Source organism: Cololabis saira, chromosome 21 (genome assembly GCF_033807715.1).
Source record: "Cololabis saira isolate AMF1-May2022 chromosome 21, fColSai1.1, whole genome shotgun sequence".
Lineage (NCBI taxonomy): Eukaryota > Metazoa > Chordata > Actinopteri > Beloniformes > Belonidae > Cololabis > Cololabis saira.
Window position 1 is genome coordinate 20,220,230 of NC_084607.1, and position 22,125 is coordinate 20,242,354.

Sequence of the window (22,125 nt, forward strand, 5' to 3'; positions counted from 1 at the left end):
GTTATTACTGTACATCTAGTTTCATATGAAGGCAATGTTCAGCAGTAAAGATTTTAAAGCATATAGAGTTTTGTGTGTTAATAGAATGCCAAGAGGAGAAGACATACCCAGTGGTCTTAGAGAAGCAACTTTTGCTACACATCTATCTCCTGTCCCTCTCATACCTGTCAAGTCTCCCGTTTTCGCCGGGAAACTACCGTATTTTACTCCTTTCCCGCCATCCTCCCGTATTAGTATTTTCCCGTAAATTTCTCGTTTTATCATAGAATAATTTTTTTAAACTGCAAACTAGCCTCGCAAGAACTGCCACCTGCTATAGCCTGGGTGGCCGCTCTCTTGAGCTTAGTGGCGACAAGGGGAGCAAACTCGGAACAACAAATCAGAGATGGATGGATGTAATCAGAGAGAAGGCATTTCTGCCCAAAAAAAGCAAAGACTTTGTATGTAAATATCTCTAAAGATGGAAAACCAAATTTACTTTCCTAAAGAGGAGCAGGATGGGGCTCAGTTACCCGTTCTGAAAGATTTGTAAATGCGTTTTTTGTGTCTCTCACGGGGGAAGGACGGATGTCCGTCAGCAGCGCTGTACACTGACGAGTCAGTGAATACCAGAGAGCCACATGAGTGAAAATGACAAATTAAAAGAAAATGTAAATGTTTCACTTGAAGACAATCAATGTGTATTGAAACTGAAAATATATATAAAAAAAAGAAGCTTCATACAATGATGAGAAAACTGGCTTATAGCCTTCTGGCCTGTTATTACTGGTACCTCTGAGTATAAAAAAAAATAAAAAAATAAACAATTTCCAAACAATGCAGAGTGTTTTCCTAAAAGCAAATTTACTCCAACAACATTTCAGCATATTTTTAAACATATTTTTCCTATAGTAGCCAAGTAACGTGTGTGTGTGTGTGTGTACAGTATATAAAGATAGGTCTGTCAGTAAAGATATAAGTACAACAACCACACCAAAGAAAGATCGCCTACTTTCCCATCTTAGTCAAACGCTCATGATCACTGAAGCCAGTGGCTAATGTTGCCTGTCGCTCTGCTCATCACACCAGCTCCGCCAACTATGTGTGGGCTTCAGCAGAGTCACAGTGTCAACAGGCCTGAGCACAGATGACTGCTGTAATGAGGAACAGAGGGTAACCATTCTAGTTTATGAAGACACTTACTTAATGAGGGCTTTGCAAGTCTCACCTGCATGAGTGGGGTTCTCATTTAATTCATGTAAGGGCAGAATTAACAGAAGAGGGAGCAACATACGTTAGCCTGTGAAGATAAATGAGTCACTGCACTTCTAACTGGAGTATATAGCAATGCTGTTGATTCAAAAAATATTAGGCTACTCTAGCCTTTTTTACTTTTTTTTTTTTTTATTTCGGCTTGTGCCTCAGCTTCACTTGTGGAAAGTGGTGGGAAGCATAGTGACTCAAGTACTGCAATTATGGCATCAAACATCTAACAACAAGAGTGACAATTGAATGACTGGCAAAAGGAAAAGTTAAACAGAAATAATTCCCAGCAGAGTCACATCTGTTAGCCATCACATACAGTGAGGAAACGGACGTGATAAGGCACCGGCAGTCAGCCCAGTCAGTTGTTATAAATCAGCCCTTGCTCACTAACTAAGGCTTTGCTTTTTTTAAACTGGTGATGTATTATTTCCAATGTAGTGAAGGGACAGTTTGGATAGTTTTGCATTATTTTTTTATACCCAAATGAATACAAAGTTTGGAACCTAGCAAGGGGATGATGAATGAAACAGAATACGCCAACCAAATGAAGGAACCGAAGGTGCTGTAAGATTAGGAATCTGAAACGGTCCAAACCAAGAGCAGGCAGAGGAAATCAAAACAAACTTGGGCAAAACAGCAAGAACCAAAATGCTAGAGAAATTCAGACAGAATATATAGTATGGAAGAGAATCACACTTGAGCAACAGATGGCAGTAATTAATTATCGGTAATCAGAAATGATGAGGTGTGATGATGACCAACATGCAGGTGATCTGGAGGCAAGAGGAGTAGGCGACAGTCCTTTATTTAAAAAACCAAAGCCTCCATAAGAGAAACACAAAATAATGATTATACCAAAAAAGACCCAAAGAAGAACGACAGAACATCATAGGATAGGAAAAAACAGCCTAACAGATAAAAGAGGAAAGGCAAGACAACATATACACTGACAGGCTGAGGAGCTACAGGTGGGAATAATCGTGGGAGAGAGTGGGGAAGTCAAACAGAATCAAAAAAACAGATTTTTATACTAAAATAGCCAGTAAAGCAACAAGAACATGTAAAAAAAAAACCCCAAAAGAAACAAAAACAGGCGGGAACATTTGTCATTTTTAGCTAAGAGGCCACTACAGCCAAGGAGGTTCAGTTGCATTCATGACACTAAAGTTCACTCTCATCCAGCTGGATTACTTTTGTGAGTATCTTAGCAACCTCTACCACGATGTTGATGATGATGTTTTAGTCTGGCCGCTGCTGACAGCAAAGACAGAAGACACAAGAGCTAAAAGTGAGCTGGATCACGTTTAGGCTGTATCTTTAAATAATAACCAACTATTATCAAAAGGTTGGTCATGTGATTGACTGTAAAAGAAGCAGAAGTAAACCAAGCGCTTAGGATCAATCTTTGGAAAAAAAAAAAAAAAAAAAAACAACACAGTGAAACAAGAAAGTGTGTCAGGGACAGTTTCTAAAAATAGCAATGAAACATTTAACACAGATAGCAGATTATCTTTTAATAAATAAAAGAAACAAGATGGTGATTTTTGATACAATATCATGGAAGCGGGAAGAATGTAAACCTACTGTACTCAGTCACATACACCGAGAAGGTAAATGCAAAGAAAAGTCAAAAAGAAAAAACAAAACCAACATTATCTGGTCAAAAATCTAGGCCTTTTTAAGTGCGTGTACTCTGGTTGTGAAACCCATATTGTTTCCCTGTGGCTGAGTCACCTTCATTCACCGGCTCCAGAGTGATCCTTGACTGATAAAACAGCACTGTCAACCACCAACGCCTCGACATCCTGAATGAAAAACAGAAAGAGAGAGAGCGAGAGAGGGCTTCTCACTCCCATGCTAACGCAAACGTCTCTTTCTCCCCCGTTTCGTTTTGTGGCTGGATCAAAGCATCTGTTGGACAGATGACGCCATTCACGCATTGAGGCAAGCGCAAGGGTCACTCTCAACCCACAGTGGAAAGTGGCTCTATGTGTGTGTGTGTGTATGTGTGTGTGTGTGTGTGTGTGTGTTCCTGAACTCAAAGTGAGATACCCAGTCGTGACACCACACACACATTGATTCAGAAGCTGAGGGGTAGTGATGGAGAAAATATGATGTGCCAATGAGAGATTGGTAGTTTTTAGTGACTCATCATCTCTTTCTTTGAGGAAAGCAGACTGAGAGAAGTCTTGCTCCTGAGATGGAGATGAAAGTTGAAGCATCCTTCAAACACAGTTTTTGTTTTGTGCTATATTTAGGTGACAAAAGTGTGATGAAAATTTAGAAGGTTTATAAATATTATAGCTCCTTAAACCCTCTCTTGTTTACCAGCAGACATGGACCTGTCTCAGCAGCTGCTGAGAATCAAAAGAATTAGAAGGACTGGTACTCACAAAGCAGCACAACTCAATTAGAGGAGAGCAAAGAGTTTTCGGATCGCTGTTTCCTTTGTTTGTGATGTAATTAAGAAATGGCAGTCAAATGGAACACTGGAAGTCAAGTTGAGCTCCGGGAGACCATTAAAGTTTTCTCATTTAATTAGTTGCACGACAGAAAATCAAAGCGCTTGTTGGACTTAGACCTCCAGGAAGAATTCTCACATTCAGTATTGAAGGTTTGGAAAGGAAAAAGCCTTTTGCCCATTAACACACCATCACACAGTCAGTAAATATGCTGAAGATGAATTAAGGGTGGCCTCCACAACAGGATAATAATCCTAAACGCACTTAAACAAGCCCTTAAGAATCAAATTAAACATTTTGCCCTGGCTCTCAGTTACCTTAAACCCAAAAGCATTTAAATGCACAGGTGATACTGTCCAAAAATGTAGCCTTTTGCCAGTAGGATGGGTGAAAATCCACGAAATGAGAATGTAAACGCTTATATGTGAAACTAGAAGAAAAAGCAAAGGTATTGCCCAATATATTAAAAGAATATGTAGCGTGTTACCAAGAGATTTCATATCATTGTATATATTATATAAGTCTCCTGGGATATGTATGATTTTGGTGAGCTGAAATAAATGTCTACCTTTTCTAAGCTTGGTGTATGGACACCGTCTGCCTGAGTGAAGCATGAGATACTGATTCTGGTGAATCCCATGTCGTCATTTGGAGTTCAAAGGGGTTCATCCCTAAAAGAGCTCCCTATTCACTCAGGGCCAAAGTAATAATAACAGGCACACCCAAAGAGCACTTGGTGGCAGTGATGCAGATGTGTGTGACAGTGAAGATGGACAGAAAAAAGACAGATAGTCAAGACTGAATAACAGAACTGAGGACATGTATGAATAAACGACAACAGCAAACCCAGGAGTACTTTGAATAGAGCTGATAAAAAAAAGAATTGCACAAAAATGCTTTTTGTATAATTGTACATTACAGCTTTGCTTAATGCTCTGAATTTATTTCCATCATTACAGCAATTTAATGACCTCTTCTATTTTCTAATGAAGGAAAATTAGAAAATCATTGTGAGTGGGTTCTCCAGTAACTGTGTATTTTTGCTGCCCTTAATCAAGAGTGTGAGACAATGCACTCATTAGGAACAGTTTTTTATTCCAGCTTGTGAGACAATAGCAGCGTAGTGTGTGCCAGTTAATTAGTTCAAGCAATATTTCCAGTCTGATGAAGACGAAGAGCAAGAACACCATAGTGACTGGCTTTTAGTGTTTGCCATAAAACAAAGATGAAGAAAACACCTCTAATATGACACTTTGAAAGCTCTGAATGGGATATATTGCAAATAGATGATTAACATCTTCAGGCATGTATAAAAAAATAATACAAATACATCTGCAATACTCATTTTCATATTACTGGTGCAACTGTGTTGCAATTGTTTTTGACCGATCAGCCTGAACAGATTTTCCTCAATTAACTGTGTTCATCATTTAATGTCTGTGCCAAGTGGAAAACAATAAGAAACATAAACTATCTCCATAAAACTTGTCTTAATAGATTGGCATGTGAACCTCTGTAGATGGGAATAATGACCCTAAAGATTGGAATTTTAGAGCAGCAGGATACATGATATATCACTGTGGTTGAGAGTCACAAACTGAAGAAAAGTGCTTCAGATCATATACTTGGGTATCTAAAGTAACAGCCAGCTCAAAAACATTAAGATATCACAACCGTCTTAAAATCTGTCAGTTAAGTGGTTTGGATTTGCTGGGTGATGTGACATCAGACTGAGATCAGAGTAAAATAATTAATCTTACCCATTCTTATCTCCACTTGATTTCAAATTTTGCATCGTTTGGACCACCCCCTGATGTGGCTGGTCCAAATCTTTTAAATCAATTTCAAAAGAGGCCCCTACTCTCATAAGATAGGGTGAAGGGAAGTTGAGTAGCTGTCTCCACCCCCTAAAACTGAACAGAACTGAAATGATAATGAAAAAAAGCAGTTTTGTGCTGCATCTCGGAGATATTTTGACCAATGAGATTCATAGAAATTTTATTAAGATTATTTTTAATCAATATTACTAGATAAACAACTCATTACAGTTATTGAAACCAACAGTCATCCCTTTGTTCAACAGTTAGACATGTTTGCATTCATCTCTACCAAACATGAAAAAAACTAACATGAAATCAGACACACACATGCGTCATTAATTTTATGTTGCTTTCATATTATTTCACTCATTCTCCTGTTTTGGTTGCATAGCAACAGAAAAGCCAGAAACAGAAGCAACAATATCATGACTGTCCTGCAACAGGTGGAGCAGAGGAGAAAACATGGTGACTGCTCTTTTGCACACATTAAAAAAAAACAAAAGCGGATTACATCTTTTATGAAAGGTGATGACAATATTTTTTATATATGGCTATTTAATATCCTTTAAGGAAAATTAAAGATAGCAAATTAAAAAAAAAAGCACAGGGTTCTTCATCCACCAAGGCCAATGCTAAATTTTGCAGTCTTAAGGAAAGTGGTTCCGATCCAAAGGAAAATTTAAAGGGTTCTTCATCCGCCCATGCACTGACTCTCAGCCAGGTTTCATGAAATACAGCTAAGTAGTTTTTGTGAAATATTGCTAACAAACAGGTAAAATCACATGCAGCAGCACCCATGAGCCATTCAATGCCAATACTTCTACACCTGGTAGAAAGGAGGTAAGGACAGCACCAGGACGTTTGAATTAAAGCTTCAGATTGTGCTTCTGGGTTTGCTTCCAGCTTGGGTGGACTACTTTATATGCCTGTCAGTATTCCCATGTTACGTTTCTTGTACAGTAAACTTTCACTCTGATGAAGTGATGAAAATAAACCTGATTTTTCAGAGGTCTGTTTTATGAATATGAAATCTTAACTCTGAAGAGCTTTACAGATGTTTTTTATGACTGTGAATGTTGGGTTTGTCAGTCTAATTACATCATCCAAGTCTAGAAATTGAGCAGTCTTTATTTTTGAAATGGATTTTACCTTTTTACATAATTTCTTTCGGCTGTTCTGGGTTGTTATACATGTTACATCAGGTATGTGAGTATTGAAAACATGTATAATAATAATAATAATAAGAATTGCTGGGTCTAATGTTCTGGTGTCTCTGGGAAGCGCCTAGGGGCAAATTCTGTTGTAATAGACGCTATATAAATAAAATTGAATTTAGTTGAATTGAATGTAGACACACTGCTGAGCGGTGAAGTTAGACATGAAGTATTAACTTACATCTGTGTCAGGACCTTTGTCAGCTCCAGGGCAGGAGAAGCCCACGAACTCATGACACCGTTTGTGGACCACAAAACAGCACACTGTGAGAAAATGAGGAAAAAAAGAGGGGAATTTCAATAATTTGAGATGGCATTTTCTGCTGTTTATTGTATCTTGTTGTGAAATGCTCATAGAGTGCATTCAACAATGAAAGCTTTAGCTTCAAAAGGTAAAAATATATAAACACAACGAGTAATTCACATGATGTCAGACAACAATGTGAGAACAATGAGAGAAACACAGTAAGAAAGCAGATAGTCATCAATCAATCTCAAAGTGAGTTTGGCAAAGTGCTCTCATACAGACACACAGAAAAACAAATGCACGTGTGCACCCACACTCACACCCACACAAAAAATGGCACTCTGATAACTTGTGTGTTGTGCAGCTTCCAGCTCTTCCCAATCTGTTGGGGCTGATGACGATTGTCTCCCACTGAACTGGGATCTGTCCGCGTAACAGCGTGGCATCGCTGACATGACACCTGATGCTGCTCTCACGTCAGTAACAGTGCCATTTACATTTGGATGCAGCTACGGATCAAGGGGGAAGAACAAAAAATCTAATATAAAAAAAATACGAGGACATCTGTGACAGCTCACTCACAAGCTGACTGTATTTTTCTCTGTCATTGGTTGAAATTCAGCATTCTTCTCATCTTTCGCTCTCACGCGATCTGTCTCAGTCGCTCATTGTCAAGCTGCCTGCCTGTTCATGTGCACTTTTGTGTCCAACTTTGCCAGCGAAGTAACAGTTGCCAGACAATCTGACAGGCATTGTTTAAACAACAGAAAATTGTTCACTGAGAAGTCCAAGAAACAGCAGGAGGTTTCAAATGTCCATGGAAGAATCTGGATGGATGGATGGATGGATGGATGGATGGATGGATGGATGGATGGATGGATGGATGGATGGATGGATGGATGGAGCCGGTTGTACATTCATCACATGGGTATTCACACAGTGATTTAATGTTGATTCAGTCGCAGCAAGAAAAACATCTCTTACTGTAAGGATCAAAAAGCAGAGCATAAACAGTGAGGAGGGATATAAAAAGCTCAGCAGAGTAGTGGCCCACAGAGATTTATCCCTGCTCTGAATTCTTTATCTGTGCCATTTGTCATTTTATTAAAGTACAGTTCACAGAAACAGAAGTAAGCTGAGGTCACAGCATCAGTGCTCGGTTTGTGAGCTGCTATCTTTTAATCCATTTAACTTCATGTTTCGCAGTCACTCTGGTGATTGTACCATGCTGATGAATTTCACCGGGTCAAGGGTGTCATGACTAGATACCGCACATGTGAAACTCAATTAGGCAGACTTCACAGTGGTTGAAAGTGAATGAATCAGAGCCCAGTATGAAGGTGGCACACAAGAAGCTACATGTGAATCCAAAAACTTTGTGAAGTTCATCAAAGAACCACTGGAGGCTAAAAGCACTCAATTTCTATTGACCCTTATGTTAAAATGTCAAACCTTAAAGGAGAAATAAGCATACTGACAGTCTAGTAAACAAAAACAATATTTTGGTCTCCTAATCTAGATTTTACATCCACGATAACTGTATGGGAGGTGAATGTTTATGTATCAACTCAGGTAAAAGTGTATAAAGTCACACATGTACGAATTATTGGGACATATAATGGATCGTGGTGGTCACTTTAGCTGCTTAGCACTTAGCATTCTCTGTGAACTTAACATCCAAGTTCGGAATTAAAAACTAAGAGAGCATAATCACTCTTATTTTTTTAGGTTTCTTGTATTCTTTCTTGTATTCTTGTAATTAGGGCCGAAACGATTCCTCGAATAATTCGAGTAATTCGATTACAAAAAATGATCGAAGAATTTTCTCTGCCTCGAGGAATCGTTTAATTTTGCCAGCTCAAAGCAGGGTATTTCGCCCCGGACTACGTTTAATGCGGCACAACGCGCTGACGCCACGCACGTAAAGGTAGAAGAAACAGGCGGCGGATATGTTTGGTTTTAACTAAAAGAAAAGGCAGAAAATGTCAAAAGTGTGGGAGCATTTCAAGCTGGACACTGTTGCATGTCTTCACTGTAAGACAGCGCTAGCAGACCACAACAGTACGTCCTCAATGCTGCAGCATCTCCACCAACACCCAGTTTACTCCGAGAGCGGAGGACCGTCACCCTAGACAAGGTAAAATTAAGTTAACATAGCGCATAAGTTCAGGGTTTTTAAATGCACAGCCATGAACCTTCTGTATTATATAATTTAGTCGATTAATCAATGGAATTTTCAGTAGAATACTCGATTACTAAAATATTCGATAGCTGCAGCCCTACTTGTAATAGACCGATGCGAAAGCTCCAGCCATGACAGTGTCCCTCATAGCCTCCAAATACCACTTCACATCCACTTCAAAAGCACTCTTCAGACACTTATGAAGTCACGAGAGTGAAGTCACAGAAGTGTTTGTCCATTCCTCTGGTTCCTCCTCACAGGATTTTGTTTCACTATTTAAAAAACACTTGCTTGTTTCTACTGTGGCTCTACTTCCACGTGCCTGAGGACCAGACTGTGGGCTCAGTCTTACATGTCAGAAAGAGCCATGGTGCTGTAAAGGAGAAGTGCTTTTCATGTATTATGTATCACGTAATATTTTGTTAAACTTTTATGAGCGTTTACACTACAGCAAAAAGTTTATAACCATAGCCTGTGGGAACCTTGACGTTGACTTTTTGACACAGCAGCAGCTAACCTAAAACACAAAGCACGACGAGCATTTCTGCACTTGAGAAGCTATCATGAGCTCATTAACTTCTGGATGCTTTAATTAAATCTTCACATTGTGAAAATATTTTGTTAAAGTTGTTTGCATAGGAAAAGAAACATATTTAATCAATAAAGTCAAAAAAGTTAACCTTTTAATGCCTCACATATGAAATAATGTCTTCATCTTTTGTATTTAACAATTTCTAAATAATATTTTTCTTATCATTATGAATACATAGGGTAGGTTTACGTATTCTGTTGGGCTACAGTCCTTTTTCTTTTTTTTTATGCCGTCTTTTTCCCATTTGTTTCACCCAGTCCTCCTACTTAAAATAAAATACATTTTTCCCTTAGTAATCCCACAATGGGGAAATTTTATTGTCTGCATTTAACCCATTTCTGGTCAAACTAGGAGCAGCATAGCACCCGGGGAGAAGTAGGGGTTAAGGGCCTTGCTCAGGGGCCCTAAGTGGTTGACCTCGGTTGCAATCCTGGCTTGAACCAGGGTCCTCCAGACTCCAGCCCTCCTCTGTAACCACTAGGCTACAGTTTGACATGTGCTACAGAAAATGTGTTCACACATCCGTAATAACAGCTGCTTTGAGACTGATTATGCTGTTTAGTTATTATTTCCTGATAGAGTTAGGTGTTGCCCCGTTTTGATTGATTCGTTTTGAAGTCATCTTTTTTAGGAAAATTATTAATAACTCTAACTGAACCATCACTCCCGTTGTGGCACAACAATTCTCTATTTAGTTGTTTGATTTATTTTAAATAATTTTTTGGTTTGTATAAAACTTTTGTTTTCCTTTTTGATATGGGGACCGAGGTCTCATAATTCATATATCAAACAGGATACATCGGGCATTATAGGCTTAAAAGTAAAACAACCCCCCAAAAAAATCAAACTTACTGACATGCATGATTACACAACACTAATATAAAATGTACATAAAATTGTATGGCTATAAATATTTATTGATCTTGATTTATTGATTGAAAGTTGTTTTTTCTTGAAAATAAATAGTTGAAACTGGAGGTAAAGTACATTTCCTGACACTGATTTGACCTTTTAACATTCATTTGAACCAAAAATTCCAACTTTCAATCATCCCACATCTTGCCCACACAGTTTTCTGTGAAATTAAGAAAGCATTTGCACGCACACAAAGGAAGCGTATCCAGCACACAACAACTTCCCTCCATATTTTTCATCTTCTGTAGCACACAGTTACTCAGCAGGATTAATTCTTAGTGCAATTATCAGGTTTCTCTGATGATGTCTGGAGTCATGTCAGACCCAAAACCTACTTGTTCCCTCCCCGTTTGATTTTAGACTCGCTGGAGTTTCTGCTGAGGGCTGGCTTGACACTGATCCCGGTTCAGAGGTGAATAAGGGCCACTAAGATTTATTTAGTGAAAGGGATAAATCTAGCTGTAGACTGTGAGTGTGTGTGTGTGTGTGTGTGTGTGTGTGTGTGTGTGTTTGCGTGTGAGAGAAGCTTAGCAAAGGCAGAGACAGTGTTTCTCTGTGACTATAATCCTTGGCGTTGACTTTAGGGCGCATGCGTGCACAATGAAACTCACATAAATCTAAAAGCAGTCTTAAGAAAGAGAGAGCCAATATGCTGCAATGGTTGAAAAACAGAGGCTTTCTGTTAGCTAATGGGAGGTTACGTACATCCCATCAATCAAGAACAAAGCAGCAGAGACACTTCACACATCTTAAATCTATACTTGTTTGCCACCGGCTGGGACCAAATAAAATCATGTTTCTTCTGCAAAAGCTTTGAAACAGTGTGAGCAGAAGAACGAGCAGAAGATGTATCGATCTATAGAGAGTATTAAGTTAAAGATGACATCATTTCACACATTTTATTGGAAAATCTATTAACTGTTTTTGTTTTATGCAAACAGAAAAAAGTAAAAATGCCACATCTATCCATCCATTTTCTATAAATACTTCATCAGGGTCGCAGAGAGGCAGACGTCTATCCCATCTGTCGTTGGGCGGATGCGGGTTACACCTTTGCCAGTCCATCGCAGGATCACTCAGAGACAAATAAATCATGCAACCTTTCACAGCCACAATAAGTAATATGGCCAGATGAGGATGTGGAATAATATGGCCTTCATATTGCAGAAGTCACATTGGGAGATAACAGTGTTGATAACACTCCTTTACCAGGCCCTTCTCACAGTCTTCAGCCCTATTCACACTGGCAGTTCCCTTCGCTTCCGTAGTGTTTTATTGTGTGGAACGGAGTAAGATATTATTCAGCTGCTCTTACATTTCTGTTACAACCTCTTAAGGTGTAATGGATGCGTAACAGGAGCGAAAAAGACTGGTCTTTGAAATGGCAATACAGAAAAATGCAACAGAGCCATGAGAATGGGTGCAAACTCGAAATCAGTCCATCAATGTCGATGCTGCTGAATGTGGTGAAAGGAGAACTGAAAAATGTGAAGGCATGGTTTGATATCAATAAGCTATCAATTTTATATTTTGTCTTATTTATTTTTGTATTCTTTATGCATTGTTTGTTTCCACGGAATAATGCTAATGTCTCATATTTAAGCTGATCATAAGATAAAAAGGGTAGGCACTATAAGCTACGGCTTCAGCCTACACCTTTTTCAGCAGAAGAAATGTTTATTTTACCTTTTCATCTTGTATTGTAAAAAAGTGTGTACAAGCCAAAATAAAGATTCATTCATTCATTCATTCATTCATTCATTCATTCATTCATTCATTCATTCATTCATTCATTCATTCATTCATTCATTCATTCATTCATTCATTCATCAAAAGGAATGGTGAGAGGCGGACCTACTGACTGCTCGCCAGGGGCGTTGGGCCGCCGAGCCAGGTGTCAGTCAGGTTAAAGGCGGTCTGTCAAGAAATACCACCAGGTATGACCGCATTGATTGGAGAAGCAAAGTATTACAAACTTCGCCACTTGACAGGGGGCGTTAACTACACAGCTGAATCTGCTAGCATGTTTATCAGCCTGGAGGAGTCAACACCTGCTCGATTCGTCATTTTGAGTTGAAAATGTTTTGTTTTTTTACAGTTGATCCACTCCTGACTGAATAAAGCAGTCGTTGGTGTGACACTCGAGGGGACCAAAAAGAGTATTTCTGCTTAAAAGCTGATCAAAATATTGCCATTCCCTCTTTCAAGAGAAATAAAAATGAGGACATATTAACCCTGAAGAGTTCTCTGTTGTAGAAAGGGACCGTCTTTAGAGTGCAGCACCCCATAATGCTTTATGAAAGCACATCTTTTGTGGGTGCATTGTGAAAACAGAGGTGGAGAGTAGGGGCTGAATAAAGAGGGGATCTCCAACGCATCTTTGCAGCACAGTCTCTGCATCAAGGAACCAATTGTTTGGAAAATTCAAAGGGTGCAGGTTTTAAAGATGTAGAAAAGTTTTCTAATATATGTATATTTTTTATTTTTTTATTTTAATTTTATTTCTTTTATTTAATTTTCCAACGAGTAGCAGCCTTGGGCTCCTCTAAGCAGCTGCCAGGAAATTTGAAAATGAAAATAATGGAAGCCCACAAAGCAAAAGAAGGAAATAGGAAGACGGTAAAGTGTTTTCAAATAACTGCCTCCTCTTTTTAGGATCAAACTAAGAAATGCCCGGAGGTCAAGTGGAGCCTCTGGAGACAGAGATTTTTTTGCTCGAGAGGCATATCAAAGCTTCTATGTGAGGGAGATTTTCAGGAAGATTCTGCAAACTTTGCATCAAAAGCTTGGAAAGGCCAACATTTTTCTGGTTAAATACCAGGAAATTAAAACTTTCTTTAAGAAGTTCTTTGAGAAATTCTCGTTGGATTTTTAAACAGGCAATTTAAAACCCTTGTTTGATGTCAAAACATCTTTGAGGTGGTGGTCTGTTGTGCTGGGTCAAAGCGTTAACGATCCTTCTGCAGGTTCACCTACGAAACCTTGTTACAACTCTCACTTCCTGTACCTGCATAAATACAATCTTCATGGAAGATCAGAAGAAAAGGTACGGTGATTTCTCTAGACAAATGAAGGCTTCAGAAACAAGTCTGGTTTATTGTGGAAGCCTGTAATATGGACTCATGAACTCACTGAAGAACATTTATGGCTAACATGAGAAAATGTGATAAGAAAACCTCTTTGACTGATGTGCATGGATCTGGATCAATCTGTCATGGTATGCTGAACATCAATAGTGGAGGAAAAAACTGAATTAAATTGAATGGAATCAGGTTCTGGACGAAACCTGTTGGTCTGCTTTGCAGTTGATCTAGAGAAAAAGGGTGACTTCTTTATAGGGGTATAAAGCGCAAATGGACAGACCTGTCACCACTCGCAAGACCTGAAACCTCACTAAAGTAGAAATCTTTTGCAGGGAGATTGGATGCAAATCTTCCAAGCAAGAACTGAGAGATGGGCTATTTTGTTACTGTCGATATATTGTAACTCTAAAGGATAGAAATTAAAAAATAAAGAGAATTTCTGCTTAAAAGCTAACCAAAGTATTGATTTCCTGTCTTTCAAGTGAAATAAAGATAAGGACATATTAACCCTGAGGAGTGCTTCATTATTTTCTCACTTTAAACCTTTTAGAAGAGTACTTGTTGCCTGTAGATGGTTTAGTCCTTTCAGAGGAATCTGTGTTAAGCTACAGGTGACACAGTGACATACTGTATCATCAGGGATATTATGATTAATTACTATGTGCTTTTTTTTAATCAGCTTAATTGCATAAGCACTGGGATAAGGAGCTTTGGCATTACAAAACAGCTTACAAAATATAAATACATTTTTTATGTGTGTGTCCAAACCGGGTAAAGCATATTACAATCCCCATTTGAATGTGTAATTGAAGAGTCTGTTCGTACAGGAGGTCTGATACCACGCATGTGGTATCAGACCTCCTCATTGTCTCCTTCTCCACCGGTCCTTTCAAGTGTGTATGTAGCCTTGGCTAATCTGGTAAAAATTGATCATCAACAGAGTTACTACTAGAATCACATTGTGCTGCTGACCAGATGACACTCTGGAAGTGGCAATATGCACCAACAAGTAACTACCCAGAGACGTTAAATCAATCAAGGACCCCGGAGTGCAACTGAACACATAGAGAGGGGAGGTTTTGATCTGAGATCCACAAGAATAACAGAGGAAAGTATCTGAGACTTTGCATCAATAGGTAGAAAAAAGGAAGGGAAACCAATCTACAGAGGATAAAAAACTGAACTGAATAACAGGAGCGCTGCTGGTGTCCCCACAACCACCGGTGCTCTTGCAATGGGTGCAACAGTAATCTCAAAAGGAAAAAATGCAGGCACTCTGGTGGCTTGAAAAAATTAAAAAACATTTATTTGACTGGGTTACATACTAAAAAGACACCAACGCGTGTCGGCTTGCGCCTTCCTCAGGGTGTATGATGACATACACCCTGAGGAAGGCGCAAGCCGACACGCGTTGGTGTCAATCTACAGAGGTTTGGCTTTCATGCGACTGTAAAAACATATGTGTTCACACTATCCAGGCAAACAACCACTGTATGCTCTGTGTAGAAAACTGTTCATTGGCCTTCACCATTGTTCATACATCACAGACTTCACAAGGATCAGTTAATGACAGCACAATTTGAAAAACAGTAAACAAGTATGGTTTGCTTTGAAGAATTACCATGAGAAACTCTCTTCTCTCCAAGCAGAACCTGACCAAAGACCAAAGTTTGCAAAGATCCATGTGGACAAACCATTCTTTGGACAGGTGAGACCACAGCAGACATGTTTGGGCATAAAGCACAGCTGCATGTTCAAGAAATCAAGACCCAGCATATCAGCAGAAACATGTCTTACTAACTGTCGGGCACGGGGGTGGAGGGGTGATGATTTGGAGACCTTTCAGTAACTAAGTCAAACATTAATTCTTCTGAATATCTCTTCAGTAAAATGTGAGGCCATCTGTCTGACAGTTACAGTTTGACCACACAGTAGAATGATGATCCTTAAACAATCAGCAAAGCTACAACAGAAAGTAAAAGAAAAGACACGAAAGAATAAAGTGTGACAAAGTCCCAGTCAAAGTCAAGACGTTGTCACTGGCTAGACCTTAAAGGGAAAGTTAGTTTTTTTACAACCTGGACCTTATTTCTGGCATTTTTTATGGTCGTATACTCACCCAGGCAAGTTTGGTGTCATTTGGAGTCCTTCGGAAGATATTAGGGGTTTTTTTGCGAGCCGCTTCTCCATATAACGGTAGTGAACGGGGCACAGCGGGACACAGACGATGCGTCATCTCTGTGCGCGCATCCCAGACACAGCTCTGTGTACAGCTGGAGTTCGCTACTGTTAGTTTACTGTTAGTTATTTGAAACATGTCTGAATATTTGTCAAATTCTGAGGTTGTGGACGACGACTTTGAATATGATGGACGTCCTTACCGTTTTGAGCCAGAGTATACGGCTGAAGAGCTCACTGAACGGAGGACAGAGTGCGCGCACAGAGATGACGTCATGAGTTCAGAGGTCTTGTTTACAAACTGATTTCCTTGTTATACACACAGCCCCGGATGTAGACAACAGGTCCTGGAAGCAGATCTAGTGATTCATAAAATAAATGAACGAGTTTCGCCGCAATCATGTGTTATTTAGACGCTGCATCGTCTGTGTCCCGCTGTGCCCCGTTCACTACCGTTATATGGAGAAGCGGCTCGCACAAAAAACCCTAATATCTTCCGAAGGACTCCAAATGACACCAAACTTGCCTGGGTGAGTATACAACCATAAAAAATGCCAGAAATAAGGTCCAGGTTGTAAAAAAACTAACTTTCCCTTTAACAAAGCTGCGTTCACAAATGCAAATGCACTTAAAGAAACCTCTAATTCAAGGAATTAAAGGTTTTTATGCCTTTTTCTTTTTCATGACTGCACCTTTCCAGTCATCTTTTAACCTGGAAATACTAATCAGCAGCTTCCGCCCAACCAAGTTTTGTAAAACTTTGTAGATTTATTGTAATTTTAGGTAAGAAAAAAGGTAGAGGTGAAGAGGGGGGAGGAGTGGAGCGATGAGAGAGGTGCATTGTTCGCTCCCGGTTATTTTTAGGCTTCATTCTGGCCAGAACTGGAACAGAGTGTACTCCACCGCACCATGATGGAGAAGTAAGGGAAGACGTTTCCTCTACACCTTGCCAGTGGACACTAAAAATACACCGGCAGCATATGTTGTGCAAACACAACAAACATATCTGAAGCCAGCTTGCATGTGTGAGATCAGTGAATGATGAATGAAAAGCTATTCCTGCCACGAGCCTGTGTACATCATGAATGGGAGGGGTAGAAAAGCAGTAGTATAGCTATGGAAAGAACCCTGCAACAGGCCGATACACGTGCAGTAGCCTTCACGAGGTGGAGAGATGTGTCCGCCTGAGTCAAGTGCTCTTCAAATTTTGATAAAGGTCAAAGATCAACAGTAAGTATATTCAACGGTTGTGAACCATCCTGATAACTTCCACAAGCCTCCGTCTGGTTTGCACTTACAAGGGTAGTTAGTAGACTTTTACAAAAAAGACCTTTTAATAGGGAAAAAAACAAACAAAAAAAACATGAACTTCATCAACAAAAAACAAACTTCTTCATTGTTTAATAAAGGGATGGACAAATCTGGTTTCCAAGATGAATGTTTTTAACAAAAGGTCTTCAATTAGATTGTCATTTAAACTATTTGTGGGTTTTGTCATTAAGTTGATACATCTTTCCCTAAGAAAAGCTTGTGGTCTCTGGCAAGATGCAATATCATCCAGAAAAATGATGTCCTCATCAAACATATTTTAACTGATGGAATAGGGAAAGCGTCCAACATTTCACTGTACACCTTTGCATACATATGATGTAGTACACATATTCTTGGACCTGTAAAGTTTCAGTATCATCTTCTTGCCTAAAGCAGATGTATTATTCATTAGTAAATATCACTTCCAATTACACAAAAGTCCATGACTGCTGCGCTGTACCCCACTGTAACCTTCTTTTCTTACGTTTGGGTTACAATATAGGACTGCATTTAGCTTTTTTGTATGCATTTCAAAAATTAATTTAATTTTTAATCAGTCAGTAAACATCATGAGCGTACTATCAAAAAAACTTTTGAATTTTTTTCCCAGTTGTGCACCCACAGATGAAGTTTGTCCCTGAGCATCCAGACCAGGCAAGTTTTAAGGGGACAAAAGGAACAAAGGAAAAACAACCAAAACATTCAGGACAACAAACTCAACCCAACACTCAAAAACAGCAATCACTCCGTTGAACATACATCACACACATTTTTTTCCATCTATTTTTGGTTTATGTCCCCCACACAGTCTGGTAAAAGCCAGTCCCAACATACTAATCAGTTTTGAAAAATAAAACATGTGTACATGTTATCCATGTTATGTCTGATTTCATTTTGAAAATTGCTGCCCTGTTTTGAATACAGAACTCTATTTAAGAACTGGTTGTTTTTTATTTTTTCCAGTAATCTGGACCACTTTTTTAATGGATTTCAAGCAGCAGTTTTGGAGAAAATGTAAAAGTTATTTATAAATGTGAATTAAAGCAGCACAACGTAACTTTCAGCTTTTCTGAGTTTGGCGGCATCTTGTGGACAAAATCGGTATTGTTTTACCAGAAAGAACACTACGTTTCCCATGAGCACCAGCGCGTACTGCTGGAAAACTCCTGTCCCGTCGCTGCATTTGTTTTGATGAGAGAAGACAGGACGCTTTTCTGTTTCACCAAGTGAACAGAAGGAACGCAAAAAAAGATGTTAAACTGCTGGAAAGGAACTGGAATTTACCGGGATACCTTAAACAAGGAAGCCAGGGAGCGGTATATGGAGAAAATAATGATTATTAACGGTCTGGATCCATATGAAATCCCTAAGAGATCCCTGAATCCCTGAAGAGCCATGTGTTTCAATAAATTTGTATAATAGTACAACATACAGTACATGTTTTGTATCCCTCTTACTTCTCTTTTCTTTTTTTTGACTGCTATATTATGTTGAAGAGGCGTGAGCAATATTTTTGTTTTCCTCGTGAGATTATTTTTTTCCTCTGCAGCTACAAATAGAGTTAATATTTTTTCCTCAACAAACTAGTTTTATCTGAAGATTGGGGTTAATTGCTCCGCAGAGAGCTGGCGAGCAACTGCGTTTAGCTGGCGAAGTGGGGAATAAAACCCGAGTTTTGATCTGACGCCCGTCTGTGTGAGTGTTTGTGGTTTAAGGCTGTTTATGGTTCTGCGTTAAATCGACGCAGAGCCTACGGCGTAGGGTACGCGGCGACACGCACCGTACGTTGCGCGTCGCCACGTACCCTACGCCGTGGGTCTGCGTCGATTTAACGCAGAACCATAAATCATGCTTTACTGTGTGTTTGGTCGTTACAGCCGCGATCCAAAGCGAGCCGACGGCTCTTTCACTCTTTTACTTTGTTATATCAGATACTTGGCCTGTGTGGTTCTGCCTCCGAGCAGGAAACCGTTGAAAAGTTAAACCATTAGGGTCTTTTCCCCACGTCTGTTATGTGGAGCTGCTGCAGCCATAACACAGCAACAGCTTCTGCTGAGCTCTGCGCTCCACGCCCCGCCCATTTTCGTCTCGACTGCGAATCGGGAAGGAGGGGGAAGTGACGTATGCCGTAAAGCAGTCAAAGTCGTAACGATTTGTAGTTTTTTAGTGTGGCAGGGTTCCTACCATGCTCCTCAAAGTTACATAGTGCCAGTGAAGGTGATACAAACCCCTCAGACCATGACAAAGGTGTCATTAAACCTGTTGGAAGTTGATGTACCATCACAATGACTCTGGAAATATGATATTAAGGTGGAAAAGTTACGTAGTGTCGCTTTAAATACAATGTGAATTACACGTGAATGTTCAGTTAAAACACACAAAAAACAAACAAACAAGAGAAATGAACAGAAATAAAAAGAAATCCAATATCAATTTGTGTTTTGTCCTTATGGGAGAGAGAAAAAAACTTCTCAAGTTTGAATTCAAGGTTTATATCTATGACTTTTCAGAAATACATTCACAGTTTGTGTCCAAAATGTACAGGTCCAGTCATGTAAGTATAAACCTATCCTAGAGAAGGATAATCTAATGAATGTCCAACTCCAAATAAGGCCAATGCTTTGTGCAGCATGTGAAATGTATCCCAGATTCAGGAAGGCAAGTTGGTTCACCTTCAAATTCCACCTTAACAAAAAAAAAAAAATCCTGTCCAAGAACGGGAAGACTGCTTTACAATTACAGGCTGTGACAGCCCTGTTGTGGGCTAAATTGCCTCAGTATATCACAATATACAGCGAATGTCCGTCCTTTTGCTACCACCCTTGGGAGATGAAGTGCCGACGTAATATACTGGCAAGCAGCGTTTTCCTGCAGAGAGAGGAAATGAGCTGGGCTGCAGCTACAACAAAGACCTGGAAATTGAATTTCAGTGCATACATTCAATTATGCATGCTATAGTCACATAAAGGACATCCATGGAGCAGTGAGGACACAAAGAAAGAGTTAACATTATGTGACCTTGAAAGCGTCAAAAAAGCTGTTCTGAGGGACAGAGAAATAAGAAGAGAAGAGAATGTGAAAGAAAAAGGACCAGAAGTGAAAAGATAGAGGGAGATAAGATTTGATTAGAATAGAAAAGATCAAAGGATAGTCATTTCCCTCCTTGTCTCACAGAATTAGTGAGACATCATAAAGATCCTGTTTATGCTCTGCATTTATTTTCATCACCACAATATCCTCCTGTATGAATATGTATGTGTGCATAATGGATTGTTTATGAGCATACAAAAATAATTTTTGTGTGTCATGTATGTGGTGAATTGTGGAGTAAGAAAGACCCCAGGCGAGTTTTACACACAGTCAGGGTGTAGCTTAGTTCTTAACGCAGCAAAGCACGACACAGCCTTATCAAAGTGGTGCAAGTTACAGGAAAAAAGTTCATCTTCTACCAGTGTCGACAATACATGAGAGGGGTTTAAATGGAGTTCAAGGTGAATCCTGCTCTGTCAGATCGCATCTGAGTGCCAGTTGACTGCTTTCTCAGATCTGTGATTGATAATACGTGTCTGGACGGCTTGGCGCAGTTGATACAGACAGTGGTGACGGTGTCCCCAGGTTGTTTGCTGTTTTCACACATTGTGATTCATGTCCCATTTTTCACATCCCACAAACACTTAATAACTGCGTTCAGGCAATTTGCATATTGTGCAATTTTTAACTCTCATTTACTTCAATCGTGTTTCCCCGTGCATCTACGATGATACGGATATCAGTCTCACCTAAAGGTAGCCTGGCCAGCAATGTTCATTCACTTTGTGACAAGTCACTTCTGTGAAAAAAAGGCTTGTAAATCTCCCCTTCACCGCCATTTTCAACGGTACAACCCTCTCCGAACCATGTTGGAGTGTGTGTTAGTGTTATGCAATGACTCATACAGGAGCATCCAAGAGTCTAAAAGTCTGAGAAAAAAAAAAGTTCTAACAGTGTTCTGGCTCGTCTGCATGCAAACTGCAGCGGCTGTCTCTTTGCAGCGCTGCCATGAACTTTTTTTGAATTTCATTGTTCTTTCAAGACTGGACTCATGAATATTGACATGATTCAGTGTGAAAAAGTCCTTCAAGATATGTAGAAGTTACCCTGGCTTACTGTGCTTCCTCACAGAATATAATACACATCTGCGTTTCCTTCAAAATGAAATAAATATACTGCTAGCTGCTCTAGAAGCACGAGGTGGGAGGGATTTGGGCTTGTTTATGCATATTTGAATACTTTCATCAACTGTTATTTCCAGCATTTTAGGACTAACACAAGGTATACTTTTCCTCTCTCTTGCACACTCATGATCTTGACAGCTGTTGTGTTTCCCCTTGCTTTTTTCTTTTTTGTTAGTCAGTGAACAGTCGGGTAATGGGTCGCCACATTTATGCTCATTACAGTAAGGTGCAAAAAAGTCTGCCCCTCTGTGCCTGAAGCAGAGAGGAGAAGCACAGGTGAGACTTTCAAACAGCAAGTAAGTATGTCTGCTATCAAACACATTCTGGGACAGCACGGTGATGCCGTGGTTGACACTGTCACCTCACAGCTAAAAAGTTCCCGGTGTAAATCTTCCCCGGGTCATGTCTGTGCGCAGGCTGCATGTTGATTCCCCTCCTCGTCTCGTTGCCTCTTTCCCAGAGTGGATTCAAGTGTCATTGCCTGCTCTCAAATGTCTGCCCTCCAACTTGTTAGAACATGGTCTCTTCATTCACTAAGGTCTCCAATTTCTTATTACCTGACACCCTTTGAACAACACTCTGCTTTAACCACTATTAAGTCAAACTATATTAATAGAATTAAAGCTATTGTTAATCTTTTTTTCTCTCGTGAATCCTCATTA

The 22,125-nt window shown here is 39.6% G+C and overlaps 1 protein-coding gene across 4 annotated transcripts in view; it reads right to left on the reverse strand.

Moving 5' to 3' along the window:
• The window catches only part of prkcab (protein kinase C, alpha, b), a 145,827-nt gene that overhangs the window by 77,050 nt on the left and 46,652 nt on the right, over positions 1–22,125 (reverse strand). For all 4 annotated transcript variants that reach the window (XM_061711166.1, XM_061711164.1, XM_061711165.1 and 1 more), the window contains exon 3: positions 6,923–7,005. In XM_061711166.1, coding sequence (XP_061567150.1) covers positions 6,923–7,005 — 83 coding nt within the window. The remainder of the gene's footprint in view (positions 1–6,922; positions 7,006–22,125) is intronic.